This window comes from Camelus dromedarius, chromosome 11 (genome assembly GCF_036321535.1).
Source record: "Camelus dromedarius isolate mCamDro1 chromosome 11, mCamDro1.pat, whole genome shotgun sequence".
Taxonomy (NCBI): domain Eukaryota; kingdom Metazoa; phylum Chordata; class Mammalia; order Artiodactyla; family Camelidae; genus Camelus; species Camelus dromedarius.
The window spans coordinates 3494590-3510796 of NC_087446.1; the positions used below are offsets into that span (position 1 = coordinate 3494590).

At 46.9% G+C, this 16207-nt stretch overlaps 1 protein-coding gene across 2 annotated transcripts in view; it reads right to left on the reverse strand.

The window, feature by feature from the left end:
* Positions 1-16207, reverse strand: part of ATXN10 (ataxin 10) — a 150047-nt gene that overhangs the window by 102573 nt on the left and 31267 nt on the right. For both annotated transcript variants that reach the window (XM_031463434.2, XM_064491370.1), the window contains exons 4-5: positions 12257-12353; positions 9927-10085 (exon numbers count right to left, since the gene is read on the reverse strand). In XM_031463434.2, coding sequence (XP_031319294.2) covers positions 9927-10085; positions 12257-12353 — 256 coding nt within the window. The remainder of the gene's footprint in view (positions 1-9926; positions 10086-12256; positions 12354-16207) is intronic.

Below are 16207 nucleotides of genomic sequence, written 5' to 3' on the forward strand. Positions count from 1 at the left end.
AACTTAACCTTATCTTTTATTATTTTCTTCTTTCTACTGAGGGTTTACTGTACTCTTCTCTTTCTATCTTCATAAAGCAGAACCTTAAGTCACTGATTTCAGACCTTTCTTTTCTGATGTAGACACTCAACACTATAAATTTCCCTCTACACGCTGCTTTAGCTTCATCCCACACGTTATACTTTCACTTGTCTTCAGTTCAAAAGATTTTCTCCTCTGCCTTGTGATTTCCTCTTTGACAAATCGATTATTTAGAAGTGCTCATTTCCAAAAATTTAGACTTATTCTAGATCATCTTGTTATGGTCTTCTAGGCTCACTATGATTAGGGAATAGACTCTGTATGTTTTCAATCCTTTCCATACATATACTGAGACTCTGTATGGCCCAGACTGTGGTCCATCTCGGGGAATATAATACACGCAGTTAAAAAGAAAGTGCAAGTCCTGGGTCAACGTCCCACAAACAACACTCGGGTGGAGGTGGTTACCTATCTCGGCACCACTGGGACCACCTACATCTACACGGACGTCTGCCTGCTTCTATCAGTGGCTGAAAAGCACGTGTTAACATCTCCAACAATCACTTCCAATTTCAGGCATAACACACTAACAATGGACCCTCCTACCTTAAATGCAGACAAAACACATAAAACAACAGTTTTCAGACAACAGACAACAAGCCCAACTCAATCAGGCTGTGGGAACAGAATGCAATTTAGAGAATTTCTTCTTTAAACAAACAAAATACCCTAAAAAATGCATGATAAATGTAATTTGATCAATATGTTTATAAAATTCTTAAGGCCCAATTAGACTGAGACAGTGAAGGAGAGAGTAAGTTCTATAAGCTGGAATGTGTGCTGTAGAAGCGGAACTTGGGCTGAAAGGGTTCTCCATGTGTCAGGGCGGCTGAGGGAGCAGGGAATGGGGCAAAAGACCGCAGAAAGATGGGGCTGCCCTGGTGCTCTGTCGCTGTGACCACCGGCGTTATCTGAAGCAAAGATGAAAGCAGATCCATACTGTAACCTTTAGACCAAGCAGATCAAGCATTTAAACATCAAAACTGAAGTGATGCAATACCGGAAGAAAATCTAAGTAGAGGAAAGGCCTTCACAGCTATTACCAAAAATCTGTAAGACATAAGAAAGATTGGCAATTTCACCTGCTAACAAATAAAAAAACTTTACATGAAGAAAAGTGCCACAAGCAAAAGTCAAAAGACAAAAAAGTGAGGAAAACTGGGGTTTTATTTTATACAAAGGACTAATAGCCCTAATGTAGAAAATACTCCTGCATGTAGATACAGAAAAGACTGATATCCTAACAGAAAAACAGATGAAGAAAATGAGATTGTCCATAACATTTAACTCTTCAATATATAAAGAGATACTCAACTTCGTAATAAGAAAAGTAACAAAATAAAACTACACAATGATGCTATTTTAAACCTGGCCGAATTGGCCAATCCAAACCTTTGATAATACACCCTGCTAGCAACGACACAGGAAACCAGGCACGCTCGGCCTGCGCCTCGGGGCGCGCACTCTGTGTGGCACCTATGGAGGACGACTGGGAAGGGTGTGTCAAAATTACAAGAGCACCTTCTCTTTGACCTAGCCATCATACTTAGATTCACCCCACAAGCACACTCGCCCACAGGAGTGTGACGTGTGTGAACAAGGCCACGCGCTGCAGCGCTCTGTAGCTAAATGTTCACCGAGAAGGGACTGACTAAATACACACAACGGAAGTTAAAACAGTGAGGAAGTTCTTCACATACTGATGCGGAAAGGTGTGAAAAATATTCTATTTAGATAGAAAAAAAGCAAGAGGCCCAACAGTGTGGTGAGAAGAAAGAAACGAGAGTTTCCCGGCTTAGGGGCGGGGGCGGGGGGGGGGGCCGGCTGGGCAGGAGGGAGACTGTGTGTTGTGACGTTAGAACTATATGAATGTATCACCTACCAAAAAGTTAGATGTATATTCTGAGGAGTATAGGTAGGCAAAGTAACCTCAAATTTATTTCTATTTACTAGATATTCTGCTGAAGAGAGAAAGCACTGTCACATCCTGGGGGAAATCACCTAGCTGCCCCGGCTCCTCAGGTTTCGAGGGGAGACAGCAGATGGTGGGGAGCCAGGTAAGCTTTATTTTAATGGTAGCTACTTCTAGGCAGGCAAGTTCAGTCATTTCTCCAGCATAACTTAGTAATAAATCGCTCCCATCTCTTCTCAAACAGATACAGAGAAACAGAAACGAGATGAACTAACTTGGCCTATCGCAGCACCTCAGTGACACAGTAATGCAGGTAGCCTGCAGTCTAGGTCAAAGTCTGGTCACTGAAACGCGGTCCTCACTGCTTCCTTGCAAAGAGTAACTAAACGCTGCGGAGGGAGTCCTTTCTCTCTCCACAACCCCAACACCACTCCCCACACAAGCCATCCTACGACTTCCATCTGAGTCTTGCGTTCCCTGGTCCTCCCTCGCCACCAGCTGGGAGAGCCCGCCGTCCATCGCAGGCTTCCATGGCCGCCCACTTCTGGAATGTCTGTGCTGGCTGCACTACAGGACCTCCCTGCTCAGCTGCAGGGTGGGCACCTTGAATTTAACACGACAAAATAGCACTCTGACACCCCGACCCCCACCCCAGACTGTTCCAACTACCTCACTCACCCAAACGGGCCCAAAAACTGCTGCTGCCCTCGCCTTTCCTCCCCCCACCTCACCCCAAAATCTAACCCATCACAGAAGCAGATCATGTGCGATCCACACACTCCTCTCCATCCCCACCGCTACCACCCTCGCCTGAGCCAGTGGCCTGAGCCAGTGGCTCCAGCTGGACAGCCGCTGCCTCCCAGCAGGGAGGGAGCCTCCATCCCTCCCCCTCCTCCCCACAGCTCAACCTCTGTCCCGCAAGCAGAGGGGTCTTGTTAAACACAAACCAGGTCGTTGCACACCTTGCTTCAAACTCTCGCATCAACTCTTGTGGCAGTGAGTAAATTGATCTCCTTTTCCTGGTTTACAAGGCCCACGTAACTGGCCTCCGGGCACCTCGTGGACTGCGTGTCCCACGCCTCCCCTGCCCCCGTGACGCTGTCCCAACCCTGGGCTCTCTCGTCCCGCCGAGGTCTCTGCCGTGGGGTCTCTGCACCCCGTGTGCTCACTGCCGGCCTGCTCTCCCCAGCCTGTGTCCACCTCCACCCACGGGTCTCCTCCACTGGTCGGCTACTGAGTTTTCAGTTCAAGTGTCACCACCTCAGAAGAGGTTTCCTTGATCTTCAGATTTTAAAGCGGCACGGTCACTCCACGTCACCTCACCTCACCGGAGCGCTTAGTCAAGACCCGACGTTCTTGTTCTGTCCACGGTCTGTCCTCTGCACCATCATATTTAAATTACTACTCATAAAACAGCTGATTCTATAGAGTATTTGAGTCAAGGACCACCCTAAGGGACAACTTAGCACACAGATGTGCTGTATATTTTTCTTCAATTTGTCTGACACTTGTTATACCTTTCTTTGAGTTTTTTGGCTCATTATCTCTCTCTCTCACTAAAACGTAATGTCTTACTAATTCTGAATCTCCAATGCCATGAACAGTACCTGGCACACTTCAAAATCTCAATCAATAATTACTGAGTTACTTAACTTACGTTTGAAGCCAGCATCTGTACGTTTTCTGAATTAACTAGAAGTCTGCACAAAGTAGGAGCAGTTTCTACTCCTCAGGTTTCCCAAGAAAAAGCAAATCAGGTCCTCATGAAACAGGCACTTATTCTCTGCACAGAGACCAAGCCCTTTCTCCTGTGACAGTGGACAAGGCTCTTAGCCACGTCCTCATGGCAGGCCCTCAGGAAGACGGAGCCGCACGGCTTGGGCACCACGCCTCAGTGGACGCCAGGCCCCAAACCAGGCAGGTGCAGACAGGCAGCTCTCGGATTTGCAGGGTCAGCCTGCGTACGCAGAGAGGCAGAGGGGCTGTTCGTGTTTCAGCGAGGTCTCCTAAGCGCTCCTCTGCACCTCTGAGTTACTCAGACAAGCACTGAGCAGGGACGACTTCAAGCTCGTGCTCACCGGGTAACCGGTCAAACGCAAAACCACGTGCTTTAACAGGGAACTGTGTTCAATTTCCTGTAACGAGCTATATTGGGAAACAGTCTGAAAACATATATATGACTGAATCACTTTGCTGTACATCTGAAACTAATATTGTAAATCAACTGCACTTCAATTAAAAAAATAATAAAATAAATTAAAAAATAAATAAACCATATGCTATACAAGTCACCAGAATTGAATACTGGCTCATTCACCTCAAACAAATCTAAATAAAAAGGCAAAGTCATCGGAATAAAGGGCAAGAATGACATCTCCCCAGGCTGCTCACCAGAGGGTGGAAGAGGTAGATGGAGCTCAGGCAGGGAGAGGGGGCTCAGGCAGGGAGACAGAGCCCAGGCAGGGAGAGGGGGCTCAGGCAGGGAGAAGGGGCTCAGGCAGGGAGAAGGGGCTCAGGCAGGGAGAGGGGGCTCAGGCAGGGAGAGGGTGTTCAGGCAGGGAGAGGGGGTTCAGGCAAGAAGGGGTTCAGGCAGGGAGACGGGGCTCAGGCAGGTAGAGAGGGTTCAGGCAGGGAGAGGGGGTTCAGGCAGGGAGAGGGGGCTCAGGCAGGGAGACAGAGCCCAGGCAGGGAGAGGGGGCTCAGGCAGGGAGAAGGGGCTCAGGCAGGGAGAAGGGGCTCAGGCAGGGAGAGGGGGCTCAGGCAGGGAGAAGGGGTTCAGGCAGGGAGACGGGGCTCAGGCAGGTAGAGAGGGTTCAGGCAGGGAGAGGGGGTTCAGGCAGGGAGAGGGGGTTCAGGCAGGGAGATGGGGCCCAGGCAGGGAGAAGGGGCTCAGGCAGGGAGAGGGGGTTCAGGCAGGGAGAGGGGGTTCAGGCAGGGAGAAGGGGCTCAGGCAGGGAGAAGGGGCTCAGGCAGGTAGACAGAGCCCAGGCAGGGAGAAGGGGCTCAGACAGGGAGAAGGGGCTCAGGCAGGGAGAAGGGGCTCAGGCAGGTAGACAGAGCCCAGGCAGGGAGAAGGGGCTCAGGCAGGGAGAAGGGGCTCAGGCAGGGAGAGGGGGCTCAGGCAGGGAGAAGGGGGTTCAGGCAGGGAGAAGGGGTTCAGGCAGGGAGAGGGGGTTCAGGCAGGGAGAGGGGGTTCAGGCAGGGAGAAGGGGCTCAGGCAGGGAGACGGGGCTCAGGCAGGGAGACAGAGCCCAGGCAGGGAGAAGGGGCTCAGGCAGGGAGACGGGGCTCAGGCAGGGAGAAGGGGCTCAGGCAGGGAGACAGAGCCCAGGTAGGGAGAAGGGGCTCAGGCAGGTAGAGAGGGTTCAGGCAGGGAGACAGAGTCCAGGTAGGGAGACAGGGCTCAGGCAGGTAGAGAGGGTTCAGGCAGGGAGAGGGGGTTCAGGCAAGAAGGGGTTCAGGCAGGGAGACGGGGCTTAGGCAGGTAGAGAGGGTTCAGGCAGGGAGAGGGGGTTCAGGCAAGAAGGGGTTCAGGCAGGCAGACAGCAGAACAAGCAGCTTTGCTGCCCAACAGTCCCTGTGCCAAACTAACCACTCCAGTGAGTGTGTAATCACATCCTCATGCCTTTAAAGCAATATATGGACACAAAATTCAGAAGTCTGGAAACGTCTACCCTAAACCAATTCCTTAATTTTAGAAGTAAGGAAGGAGAGGCCCACAGAAGGTTAGTGCCTAGGCGGAGGCCTGTTCACCTAAAAACCCCTGACTTCCGTGGCGTGTGCCTCCGGGAACGCTCCCCGACGGCCGCCTGCTCCAGCAGCCTCTCTGGGAAGAAGTCTCAGGCGAGCTCACACCCTGCGTTAGGGTCTGGGTCCTCATGCTGCTTCCAGTTCAAAGTGATCGGGAGTAAAGTCCACTCGTTCCTTCTTTCATCCAACAAACAGTAAACATCCACCGGTGAGGAGAGAAGAGCGCTGCATTTTCACTTTAACTTTAGAACTACTGAGAGGGTAAGAACCATCACTCACGACTTTCAAGCACAGACAGAAACACTGCTCTGTCGGGACGTCCGCACAGACAACTGGGATTCTTCGCTACACCACCTGTGGCATAACATTTAATGTCTGATACTGACTGCAAATAGCATTATACACACAAAGCAATGATGACGGAATGCCAGTGGGAGGTAGATTTTTTTTCTGGCAACTCAGAAATGGTCATTTAAATAGTTGTCAACTATGCATAAGTTTTTATGTTAGTTGTTGGGACTGTTTTTCTAAATATCAAGTACTCTTCATTCCAGGGTCCTGCACAAAGTTACAAGTATATTCTCAGCTTTCACTCAGGATTCACAGCATTGACCTTCTCACCCAATATCTGCTCAAGGGAAGAACCAAAGATAAAGACCTTTAAAATGAGAACGAATCATGTTCAAAATTTTCTAAGCTACAGACTTTAAAGTTGTGATTAAATTCTTTTGCAGAATCACGATTTCTGTAAATTCAGAAATTCTGTGGTAATATTAAATGTTTGCAGAATCACGATTTCTGTAAATTCAGAAATTCTGTGGTAATATTAAATGTTTGCAGAATCACGATTTCTGTAAATTCAGAAATTCCACAGTAATATGCTATGAGGGAGGTGAGGTCCCACTAATAGGAAACTTAAAATGCTACAAGGACATTTAGGGACTGTAACTAATACCTCAACTTTATAGAAAATAGAACAAATTATCTTGAGAGACGATCAAAACTATATTCTATCCAAGGCAGAAGTCAGAGCAGAAAGGGCATCAGAGAACACATATTTACTTTACCAACAGAAAAGGCTAGAAATAGGATGCATTCCTCAGGCCTGCATGTCACATGCCCACAGGCCGAAATCTCCCTCATGTGCACAAGGGTAGCAGGCGAGACACAGGAGGCCTGGTCTGTCACCTGCCACTTTCTGTCCCAGGCAGTCTGAGGCAGAACTCTTCAGTTTAGTCTTGAAATTCATCATCTAAATGTCATCACAGAAAAGCCAAGGTTCACAAATCAGGCTGTTCATGTTGAAGCACCAACCACATTTCTGCATCACTTTCTGTGCTGGCTAAAAGACAAAATGCATGAAGGTCTCCCCTCCCATCTCCTTCTTCCTCTCAATCTTTCTCACTGATCACTGATTTTAAAGTGTGAACAGTTACAGCTAGATCAATCATTATCTGCATTACAGTGTTTATGTCCCAAATAGAAGGCGATAAAAGCCATGTCAGCATCAAGGAGCACACATAAAAAGACACAAAAGACAAAAGGTGAACATGTCACTGATGAATTCTGTCATGATGAGAGGGTCAATTTCTCAAGACCTAACAGTTACAAATATATATACGTACCCAACAACAGAGCCTTAAAACAGGTGAAGCAAGAGCCGACAGAATTGAAGGAAGAAAGAGAAAATAACCCACTTTCAATAGTGAACAGAACAACTCAACAGAAGACCACCAAGGAAACAGAAGCCTGAGCACCACTGTAAACCAGCGCGACCTAACAGGCACCCACAGAACTCCCCACCAGAAACAGAATATTCTCAAGTGTACATGGAACATCCTCCACGTGTGGCCAGGTATCAGGCCATACAACAAGCCTCAGTGTATTTAAAAAGAATGAAATCATATAAAGTGTATTCTCCAATCACAACAGAATGAATTAGAAATCAGTAACAAAATGAAATTTAGGAAATACACAAATATATGGACATTAAACAACAAGTTCCTTAGTAACCCATGAGTCAAAGAAAAATCATAAGGGAAACTAAAATATAACTGTAGATGAGTGAAAAGTGAAAATGCAACACACCAAAATTTATGAGATTCAGCAGTTCTCACAAAGAAATGTGTAACTGTCAGTGCCTGTATAAAAAAGAAGGAAGACCTGGTAACAATACCCTAAACTTCCATCTTAAGAAACTAGGAAAAGAGTAAACTAAACCCAAAGCAAGCAGAAGGGAGGCTACAATAAGGGTTACAGCAGAAATCAATGAAAGAACAGAAAATCAACAGGGAAAAATCAATAGAACCAAAAGTTGATTCTCTGAATAGAGCAAAAAGCCTGACAAATCTTAAGGTATAGCAACCAAAAAGAGAGAAGACTAAAATGACAAAAGTCAGGAATAAAGAGGGAACACTACGAACAACCTTACATAAATAAAAAGGTAACACAATGAACGGCTCTGTGCCATTAGACTGCCTGGGCCAAATGGACACGTGCCTAGAAAGACACAAACTACCAAATCTGACCTAAAAGGAAGTAATAGGTCTGAGAAAGAAGTCAGAGTTACAGGTCTGAATAGACCCATAACAAATAGAGACTGAACGAGTAATCAAAATACTTCCCATAATGAAAAGCCCGAGACTTGCTGGTTTCACCAGCAAATTCCACCAAATATTTAAAGAAGAATTAATACTAATCCTTCACACACTCTTTCCCAAAATAACAAAAGCAGAAACAGAAGAAAAGGGAACTCTTCTCAACTCATTCTGTGAGTCCAGTGTTACCCCGATAACAAAATTACACAAAGACAACACGAAAAAAGAAACCTACGGACCAACATGCTTATCAGTATAGACACAAAAGTCCCCAACAAACTATGAGCAAACCAAACCCAGTAACATATAAAACGACTGTGTATCGTAAGCGAGATTTATCCCAGGACGGAAAAGCTGGTTTAAACTTTTAAAAAGTCGGGGCAGGAGGGGTTTACAGCTTAGTAGTAAAGCGTGTGCTTAACATGCACGAGGTCCTAGGTTCAATCCCCAGTCCCTCCAGTTAAAAAAAATTTTTTTAATTAAATAAATTAAACTTCTAAAAAAGTTTTAAAAAGTAATCACTGTAATATACTACAGTAATAAAATAAAGGATAAAAACTTCAATAGATGCAGAAAAAGAATTTGATAAACTCCAGTACCCTCTCCTGATAAAACACATTCAACAAACCAGGAGGAAGCAGGAGGAAGGTTCCTCATTCTGACAGTGGGCGTCTGCGAAAACCCACAAGAGCTATCCCCACACTCGGCGGTGAATCACGACGGAAAGCTCCCCCTAAGATCAAGGAAAAGACACAGGTACCTGCTCTCGACACTTCTACTCAGCACTGTACTAGAATTTCTAGTCAGAGTAATTAGGTTAAAAAAAGAAAGAAAGAAACAAGGGTAACTTGATTGGAAAGAAAAAAAGAGAACTATCTATTTGCAGATGGATGACCCTGTATATAGAAATCCTCTAAAAACCACACACACAGAAAACCTACTAGAAACAATAAATGAGCCTCAGCAAGGTTGCAGGATATAAAATAAAAACACAAAAATCAACTGCATTTCTATATACTAGCAATTAACAACCCACGAACGAAGTTAAGAAAACAATTCCATTCATAATAGCATCTAAAAGAATAAAACAGGTACTAATTTATCTATTTACTAATTTATTATTACACTTGTTCTAATAAACGTAACTAAAGACAAGCAATCAAAGGGAAATGCTGCATTATGTATAGAGGGCAACAATTTGAATGACACTGAATTTCTCCCCGAACAGGCACAAGACACTGGTCACCCCTGATCTTAAGGAACCGCCCACCACAAGCGCAGCGGTCTGATCTGCGGAGCCCGCAAGCGCTGCCGCGTCTGCAGGCTGGGCTGGCTCCTGCACTAGGAACGCCCTCCCCGCCTCGCCGCCTTGAAGAGCCCACCCTCCAGGACCCTATTCCAACCGCACGTCCCCTCTTTCACAGGCCTCCAGGTCCTGCTGGGATGCTTCTCTCATTTGTTCCACCTATGTTAAGTTTTAACTTATCGTTCAATTATGATAATTCAAACTTGTACCTAAAACTTCTATCAGGAAAATGATCTGCTGGGATGTTCTTAAGCGACCACATTTCCCACAAGATACGTACGGCCACTCCGACTCCGGCTGCTTCTGGTGCGCTTCTATGACATCGATCGCAATATTGAGGTTTTCTTCCAGCTCCTTCATTCTTTCAGAATTAAGGGATGTGAACAAAATCATTGATGAGTAGGCAACGATCTTTTTGTCTGGATGGTTTAAGCAAGACCTTCCAAAGAAAGAAATCAGGGGGTTAGCCCAATGCAGCAACATGATAAAACATGATGTAACATGTAACAATAATCCCATTAACAAACTGAGTGCAAGCTGATATTTTTAAGGATTTAATGAAGAATTACAACACTCTGAAACAAGTACATTGTTTACTGCAAAACTGGCAAATATAAAATTAGCCACAACACAAAGTATCCAATACTAAAGCCGCAGCTGACTGATGACTCAAGCAACAGGAAATAACATCTGATTAAAAAAACATATAAAATGATTACATTTATAAAACATTAAAATATTCATTCTTGTTAGAAAAATTAAAAGGCAAAAAATAATACCTCAAAGACTACAGACAGTCCTTTACCAGTTTGAGGGACAGAAATATTTAAGGGAAAGTTGATATACTGGCAAGAAACACAATTAGGAGTCTAAAGCTTCAGTGTGACTCCCGGCTCATCCACCCATCAGCTGTGTGATCACAGAAAGGCCACTGATGTACCGGCTGTCAATTACGAGTCAGGCACCACGGCAGGATTTTATTTTCATTTAAACTTTGTAATACTCTTCTGGAGGAGCTATTTTCTTTATTGTGTAGATTCAGAATGAGTTGACCTGACGTGCCCCAGGGCACAAAGCCGGTACCTGCCAAAGCTGAATTCAGATTTGGTTGTATCTGTCTTACAAACACACAGGGTGAGGTCACACAGCCTCTTTCAGAGTGTTTTCTGACATAAAAATGGACTATCTCAGAGGGCTTTTGTGAGGACCAGGTTTGATCATGTATCTAAAACCACCACGTGAACTTCTCCAGCTGCCCTGTTCAAGGGCCTCTCCTCTGCTTCCCCGGGGCACCTGAAGTTACCTGTGTTACATCGGCTCTTTCCCTACAGCATGCCTACCCAATCCTTTATTTCCCCAACCAAAGCAGGGGCACCTGGGGAGTAAGGACTACATCTACGTTACCTTTATTCCGCTCGTCCAGCTCAGAACCTGGCAGCTATCAGGTGTTCAAAATGTTTTAAAGGAATGAATTCTCAGAAATGAGTAATTTCTATTTCTGTAGCTTAAACTCCACAATTCCTTCATTCCAACCCAAGTTCCATTATTATTAATCATAAAGACGTCATGCCTTCAGCTCTTATTATTGCAGGAGTTTGAGGACCAGTTACAGACTCGGTGAGCTAGAGACATTAGACTTTGTGTGATCCTAACACCACACAGATGAGCCCAGAAAACCCCTCCAACCAGGGAGGGCAGCACAGAAGTCAGGCAGCTGGTGTTTAAAAGGGTGTAGGCTTTGGATCCAGAGGGCAGCACCAGGTTTACGTGCCAGCCACGCCATTTACCAGCAATAAGCGTCACTCCCCTCATCTGTCCAAATGGGGACAGTACCGCTCGGCCGGCAGAGAGGTTGGACAGGACAGGGAAATACACAGACAACACCCAGCCCAGAGCATTCAAACAGCTGCCTGTACTGTCACCACCACCCCCCGTTCGTCGGCAGCAGAACCTGGATCAGAGGCCGGGCCTCGCGCTCCTGGAGGAGCCTCTCCTCTCACCCGTCCTGCCCCGTCACCCGCTCCCCCGTCATCTCAGTGCTCCACTAGCACAGCCAGTCAACACAAAGTAGCAAACCGCAGGGAAGAGCACCACGAACCCAGCTAGACAGACAGACTGGCTGCCACAGCCCTCACCCCTCCACGCCCACCAGATGGACAGCCTCACGCTGAGCTTAGAAGACACACTCCGCTAACAAGTAATTCACTGCCCATACTTCAATGCTTTATGGCTTTTTCCTTATACATTTTTTTCTTATAAAACAGTATCCTTAACAGTATTTCTTACTTTAACCAAAATTTTTATTTACTTTACGTAAAACTGGCATACAATGAAGGAAATCTTGAGTGTACACCCCCTCCAAATTATTAGATCTGTATTTACCTATGTACCCACCACCCAGATCAAGACAGGGAACGTTCCCAGAAGCCCAGGACGTGCCCTCGTGCCCTCTCCCAGCCGGTACAGAGCCCACCACCACCCGCCAAGAGCAACCCCTGTCCTGAATTCCACTACCAGAGGTTAGTCTTCCTGTTTTGGAACTTCATGCGAGTGGAATGGTAGGACCACAGTCTTTTCAGAAGTTAGAAAAGCTCTCATCAATATACTCACAAAAAGAGCTCTGGGAAAGCGTGCATCCAAACAATGGACTGGGAATCCTCGTTCCGCGAGGCAACGTTGCCTAGAAACTGTAGGCCGCAGCGAAAGGCTGAGGGTTTACAAAACAAAACAGACGTATGATTAAAAGAACTTTTTAACACACTAAATGAGTACATCTTAATAAGAAATGTCCCATGTTATTAAACAGGAAGTTTCTGTTAGCTTCTTTTAACCATAAAAAGTCTCTCACCACAATTAAATTTTGGGCGTGATGTTAATATTAAAATGCCTTACAAAACAATGTACTCTATACAAAATTAATTAACTTCTTTAAAAGACTGTAAAAGTAGACACAAATATACCTGTAATCACATTAAATATCATTGGAACATGTGCTCCAACTGAAAGACAGTTACCCTAAGACTGGATATTTTAAAACCTAACAATCTGCTCTTCCAAGACAAAACATATTAAATGTAAGGCTACAGAAGTACTGAAAGTTAAAGAATGGTAAAAAAAGATAAAGGAGGGAAATGCCAGCCTAAAAGGGTGGTCAAACTCCACTTAAAATAAGATATAATAAACTTTAAGGCAAAAAGCATTATTGGAAATTTGTTTAAATGTCACTTCAGAATGCCTTAATTCACCAGAAAGATACAATTTTAAATTGGAATCACTTCATAATATGGCTTCAGAATATATAAACAAAAACTGACAAAAGTATTGGGGAAAGAGAAAAATCCACAATTAAATTTGGCAATAATAATATACCTTTTTCAGCAAATTACAGAACAAGCAGACAAAACTATCGACATACTGAAAAGATCTGAACAAGAGACAGGAGGATTTAGCTCAAGTGGTAGAGCGCAAGCTTAGCATACATAAGGTCCTGGGTTCAATCCCCAGCACCTCCTCTGAAAATAAATAAATAAATAAATAAATAAATAAATAAATAAACCTAATTCCCACCCCGCCCCATATTTCGAATATTTCACCAAATAAAACTGCAGAATATTGGACAAGATCCAGAACGCTGACAACAAATGTGGGACGAGGCGAGGATGTGCAGCAACAGGAGTGCTCGCTCAGCGCAGGTGGGAACGCAGAATAGCGCAGACACGCTGAGGACAGTCCGCGGTTTCTTACAAACTAAACATACACTTAGGATACAATCCAGCAATGGCGCTCCTTGGTATTTTACCCAAAGTAACTAGGGTTAGGGTTAGCAAAGCCCAGCACAGGAATATTTATAGCAGCCTTATTCATAATTGCCAAAACTCGGAGGCAACCAAGATGTCCTTCAGTAGACGGATAGATAAATAAACTGTGGTCCATCCAGACGATGGAATATTACTCAGCACTAAAAAGAAATGAGCTGCCAAGATATTAGCAAATAAAAAGCCAACCTGAAAAGGTCATATACTGTACGGTTTCAACCCTATGACATAAAACTATGGAGTCAGTCAAAAGATCACTGGTGGCCAGGGGCTGGGGGAAGGCGTGGTGATGAGGTGGGGCAGAGAGTTTTTAGGGCAGTCAAACTACTCTGTGTGATCCCATAATGATGGATACATGTCATTATACATTGTCCAAATCCACAGAATATACATGTCTATACACACATATATATAAGAAAGAGCATGCAGCCCCATGAGAAAAACCACACTCACCAGACTGGCAAAAGTTACACTCAGAAAATAAAGTGTTTATGAGAATGTAACGCGTTAGGAACGTAAGGTTCTCTAAAGCTCTTTATATTCACGAATTCGCTACACAGACCGCCTCTCAGCTTCCCTGCCTGCCCTGCAGACAGAAAGGTGCGCCCTTCAGACGTCTGCTCTGTGGGCTGGCAGGTGCAGCCTCGGCGGCGGGGGCGCTGTAGGAAGAGGGCCCTCACTGCCTGGCTCCGGGCGCCCCTCCGGCCCCCCCCTGCCTGCAGCGTGCTGTCCCCCCAGCACTGGTCCACTGCAGTGGGTGGCTTCTCCAGGGAGGGGCTCCTGCACAGCAGAACCAACCGGCCGTGTCCAGCAGCCAGGAGCTTCCTCAGGACACTTCGAAGCAAGTTCCCGGTCATGGAACCTCCCTGGACAACTTCCCCCTGAGGGCGGAGTTCCAGCAAGTTCCTCCAGCACCACCCCTCAGTGTCTTCACTGCCCTTTGCAAGCAGGCCTGGACCTTGGGCCGATGCCCCACACACTCGTCTGAGCCCTGGGGACCTGGCTGCCCCTTGTGTCTGCAATCCCTGTGTTCTTTGGCATCTCCTTGCTTCTTAGTAGTCAATCTCCTGCTATTTCAAGCCTCTGTTATAGTTAGTAATTCTTTATTTTAAATTTTCCCTATTCAAATTAGTGTGGTTTCCGCCTCCTGGTTGCACCCTGGCGGGCACAGCAGATGGAGAGAAGGAAGGCGGAGGGAGGGCCCCAGGGGCAGCGGGAGAAGATGCACCGAGCACAAGCCTGAGAAAAGGGTAACAGCTCAGTCAGTCAGGCCCAGGTCGGACGCACAGAAACTAAACTGTTTTCCTAACAAAGAAAATGTAATACATAGAATTAGTTAAACCAGAGACAACACTGAGGTGATAGAGAGATAACGGCCCCAGGACACACACCCCAACTGCCCTCAGGACTGCAGGCGCGCAGGGAGGACGGTGAGGTTCCGAGAACCCGGCAGCCGGGGGACTTCTGCAGAGCTGAACCCCGGATCTCCGTGGAAAGGGGCGCCCAGGCTACCGCGCACACCCCGAGGCCTGGGGGAGGGCCTGCGAGAGCTGGGACTCGGGAAGGGGCCGGGCTGGCCGACAGCGGTACCTGCGTGAACTCCGGGAGGCGTTCTGAGTGGGAAGGAAGCTGGACGGTAAACCACCTGCAGCCGTCCGAGGAGACGCGGGCCAGGAGCCAGCTGCTCTCTCCCTCCTCCTCCCTCCCTCCTTTCCCTCCTCCTCCCTCCCTCTTCCTCCCTCCTCTCCCTCCTCCTGCCCTCGGGTCCCCACGAGCACCCTGCAGCCTTTATTGGCTGAACCGAACAGAAAGCAAAGGAGATCCGAGTTCGTGGACTCCCGGCTCCAGCCACACAACGCAGAGCAAGAAAGCTAAGCTCAAAGCGGAGCGACGACAGCCTCGGAACCAGGCAACATCGAACATTCACAGTCGCTGGTGCCACGCGCACTGCTCCAACTGACTCATCTCACGTAGATTCTTACTTAATTTTCACAGTAAGGCAGATACTATTATCTCCATTTTACAGATGAGGAAATGGAGGCACAGGGTGACTGAGTAAACCGCCCAAGGTCCGCAGCTGGTAAGGCCCCAGTCAAAACTGTGCGACTGTGTGACTTCAGGGCCAGAGCACCTGACCACCATGGCGCACTGCACGGCCAGCCAGTTCACACAGGTATGGCGATGCTGGGAGGTCAAGTACCTGAAACACTTCTGTACTTAGTGGTGCACAGACACTGCCCCGAATGCCCCAGCCCCTCCTCAGGTTACACCCTGTAACGGAAGGCGGGTACCAAGCCTCTACCCACCGTGGCCACACCCAGCTCTGCCTGGCATCCATGCCGAGGGGTCGGTGCTCACACCCTACCGTCTGCTGTTTCCAAAGTGGTCCCCATCGGGCCACGGCGGTCCAAACAGACAGGGTGACCTGTGATGAGATGCTGAGTGCAGAGAGAGGGGGACACTTCTGAGCAACTACACACCAGCATGAGTGAAGCATCAAGATCGAGTCACCAGGCAGAGAGGTAACAGTAACATGGTGATAAACTATGTGCTGAGTGCTTACCAGGCGCGAGACACCACGTCCTAACTGTATCATCTCATCTAGTCCCCACGACAACCTCATGAGGCAGGTGTTAATACATCCGCCCTTGCACAGAGCGCATCACAGCTCGGAAGGTCAGGTAGCTCGGCCGGGGCACGAAGCCTGCCAGCGGCAAGAGCAGGACTGGCAGAACAAGTGGGGGCC